The following is a 3919-nucleotide window of genomic DNA, read 5'->3' on the forward strand; positions in this document are numbered from 1 at the left end:
GGTTTTTCATTTGGGGTCCCCATCTAGCTGAGATCTGGGCCAGGGTGTATGGCGCTTGAATGTGTATCTCAGGTCTGGTGAATTGCGTTATTCCCGATTTGAAAAGCTCAAAATAAATGTCAAATATTGGAGAAATAAAATATCAAAGCAACACTGTTAACAGTTTCACGCAGAATAATCGAAATTTGGAGGATTTTTCATTTCCACTTCCCAGTTTCATTATTATGTTTGTGTGTCTAAAATGTCATACATTCAATGCATAGTTTGTATAGCTGCTTTGTACTTTGATATTTTACATTTCCAGTATTTTTAAACTGCTCGGGGGAAGGTCCAATTTCCTCATTTCTAACGAAGCTTCGCTATTCTTTAACACATTTACTCATTCGAGTGTTTTACTGCTGGTTATTGCCATTGTGTTATTCTTCCGGCTTGCGCGTGTCCACAGGCTTTTTCTTGATTTAACACCACATTCACTGCCCATAATCATATTGCAGATGTACCTATACGAGAAAGTGGCATTTCTTAACGTTTTTTTTGTGTTTCTTCTTTTTAAATAAACTTAAATCACATTATGCTGTCGAAAGTCCGTCCATCACAAACTCTAGCGTTATGAAGTGAAGTCTCGTGTGGGGGAATCACCACACGAGCGACGAGGAGACAAACTGCTCTTTATGCAATTTTGCTTATTAAGGTCAATGTTGTAAACGTTCACTCCACTGGAAAATATGTATATGTACGTTTGTTCTCATATTTATACAACATGTACTTGTCCATATAGTGTGTTGTGGATGCATTGGATTCCCTCACGGCCACGGACTCTAATTCTGTGTGGGTGTGGGTGCGCGCGCGCTTTTTTTTCTGAACTGATGCAAGACTGTATGAACGCGGAAATGTCCGCGTGTGTTGTGAGCGCGCTTTTTACGCATGAATTAAGCAAAGGGGCTGCGCTTATATCGAGAAGGAGTGTTTCTTCTTTTTTTTTCTTCTTCACTAAATGGCGATTAGCAATTTACATCTAGTTCCAGCAATGCATCTACTCTTGTATGTTCTCTTGGTAAGCCTCTATCAGACCTTCAGTAGAGTGGATGAACCCAGATATGCTGCATATACCTCCTATTACAAATATGGCGACGTCAAAGAACACCTGGTGCCATAGCAGCTTTCTCCATAAAAGCCTGAGGTGGAAGAGACTGGGAAGCAGAAAGCACAGGCCTGCGCCTGTCAGGCTGCCAGTGAGACCCATGAGGAGGGCGAAATGTGGCACGTAGATCGCCATGAGCAAGGTGAACACAACAAGGAGGCATCGGAGACTGAGTCCCCAGGATTTTAGGCGTCCATCGCCTCCATAGCAGTCTGGAAACGCCTTACCTTCTGCCTCATTGAAAAAGGATTTCTCAAATACCTCGACGGCAGCGAAAAACGGCAGCGGAAACGACAGCAAGGCTTTGGCCACAAGAAAGAGGTTGACGACAGCTCTGATGGTTGACGGCAGGTTGTCTGTGATGACCTCCTTGGTTGTATCAGCCCAGGTCAGGTAGGCCACGAGGGCGAACAGGCCCTTGAGGATGCAGGCAGCGATGTGAGTCCAGTTCATCATGCAGTGGAACTCGCTCGGTTTCGACATGTTCCCCTCCAGAGAAGGCAGGAAGATCTGCGAGGTGTAGCTAAACACGATAATCCCAATGGAGATCGGGAACTTCTTGACATCGATGTAGAACTTGACCTTGTCCCAGGCCCAGTCCCTGGCTCTGGAGAGGCAGTAGGCGATGACCAGGATGTTGATGACAAAGTGGGCCATCGTGCACAGCAAGCTGAACTTGGAGACGGCTTTCAGGTTCTTGAGGAAGGCGCAGGGGAGGAGAGCGGCGGTGGCGATGATGGCCCACGACTTCTGGGAAATGGGCATGTTGGGGAAGCTGTTATACATGAGGTTACCGCTGACCACCACATACAGGATGCAAGTCATCACGAGCTCGATGATTTGGGCTACATTCACGATGTGGCCACCTAAAGCCGGGAATCTGGGCGCGCAGCAGGCGTTGGCAATGTCCACGTAGGATTCCCGCACACGGACGAGCTGTCCGTCTTCGTTCTCCTCGTACAGACAGGCAATGAGGATTTTCCCCGTGTAGCAGCACACCACGGCGGCGAAGATAATGAGAAAAAGTCCGAGGTATCCTCCGTGCAGGATGGCGTAGGGCAACCCAAGAACGAACATCCCCTATGAACATGAAACAGAAGGGCACACACATTGTGAAGGGTTCAAATATGAATCAGTTATACTTTTCTGAACACAACGTATTTTATTTCAATTAGACAAATCTCATGACTCGGGCCTTGTCTCTGGTCTGACTCCTCAATGATGTCCCTCCCATTTAGATGTGGAGGGTTTTCCACTTTGCTTTGAGCGCATCCGACGTCACCACCAACTGGAGGAGACACGCTGTGACGTCAGGGTGACCGCCGTGACCACACAGACATGAAAAAGGATCGCGGCCAGAGACTTTTGTCGCAGAGCGCGCATGTGCTGCACTCTCGAGTAAATCCTCGCACTTTAACATAATAGTTCCGCAAAAAAAGAAACATCTCTATTTTGCTGCTTTTTTTGTGCCAAGACACCTTTGGAATAAATGGGGCTCATTACATTGAATTGCTTAAAATTAGGCATATGTCTGTCCAGACATCTGAACCCAATTAATAACGTGCCTTTAAAAAGCCCCAAAACAATCCAAAAAGATGGAGAGGAAATAGGCTTAAGATATCGAAGTCTACACCCGTTATGCGTTTCTTTACATATACATGTATTCATTGACAGCGCGGAGGATTAGTTAAGCGGTTATCAGAGGCGTGCATCGGTGACTGGGCATCACTATACAGACAAAGAATGTGTGTGTTGAGGGGAGGGGGAGGAGGAGGAGGAGGATGAAGGGGAGGGTGGGCACAGGGCATCAACTACCTCCCTTTTTTCAGCGCATTGTAACACCTTCGCTCTTCTGAAATCTCTGCTCTGCTCCAATGAAACATATATCACAATACAAAAGCAGGCTGTCATTGTTAAGAGAAAAGTATTTTTTTAAGGCATTATTAAAAAAAAAAACAGCTACTTGCGAAGTTGCTTCAATTAAAAAGGACATAACCCGGTGTTTTCAACATGAATATTGTAATCAACCTTTTGCGTTTATCTCAAATTTCACAGCAGCTCCGGATGAGACTCGGCTAATTAGGACCAAGCACCGGGACTGCCGGTTTATAACCCCGCGAAGTGCGCGGCTTTACCTGGATTGCATTCGTGACGTTCCAGCCCGCCTCCCACGCGGTGATTTTTGGTTTGACTTCAGTCAACTCGTTGGCCAGATCTCCGTCTTTTGAGGCCGAGCGCGGCGCGCCGGTGCCGTCCCTCTGGTAGTGGCTGTCCCCGGACAGTCCGCCTCCGTCTCCGCTCCCCTCACCTCCCATCTCCTCGGTTGTCAAAATGTCCATCTGCATGCCTTGCCGGTGGTCGTAGTCCAGGTCATCGCAGGCAACGAAGCCCACCGCCTCCTCGTTGGTGGCGGCCTGGAACCCCATCCGGGCGAACATCCCGCTCACCTTCGCCTGGGATTTGTTGGAGACGGTGGTGGCTGCATTTGACAGTTTATTAGAAAGCTTGCTTCTGATTAACGTCGCCATTTTTTGCTCCTTTCCCGAATCGCAACTTTCTGCAGCTTAATTGGTGGGTGTTTTCTCCTCCAGTCGGTAAAAATGAGAGGCTACTTTGGATGACAGCTCTTGATTCTCTGCATTAGATATAAAGCCACGAGGAGGAAAAAAAGCGCAAGTTTAGTTTTAAGACACCGACGGTTTTCAGTTGTTATCTCCACTTCTTGTTCAGTGTACGCCTGCTGGTCGTAATTATCCCCAGGTTCATGTCACCTTCAGA

The 3919-nt window shown here is 47.2% G+C and overlaps 1 protein-coding gene across 1 annotated transcript; it reads right to left on the bottom strand.

Moving 5' to 3' along the window:
• Nucleotides 1-1033: 1033 nt before the first annotated feature.
• Nucleotides 1034-3669, bottom strand: slc32a1 (solute carrier family 32 member 1; the record flags this gene model as incomplete). Its single annotated transcript, XM_079219017.1, has 2 exons — nt 1034-2221; nt 3277-3669. The coding sequence occupies 2 exons, from the start codon at nt 3667-3669 to the stop codon at nt 1034-1036; spliced, it is 1581 nt and encodes a 526-aa protein (XP_079075143.1).
• Nucleotides 3670-3919: the final 250 nt, after the last annotated feature.

This window comes from Taurulus bubalis (genome assembly GCF_910589615.1).
Source record: "Taurulus bubalis genome assembly, chromosome: 5".
Taxonomy (NCBI): Eukaryota; Metazoa; Chordata; class Actinopteri; order Perciformes; family Cottidae; genus Taurulus; species Taurulus bubalis.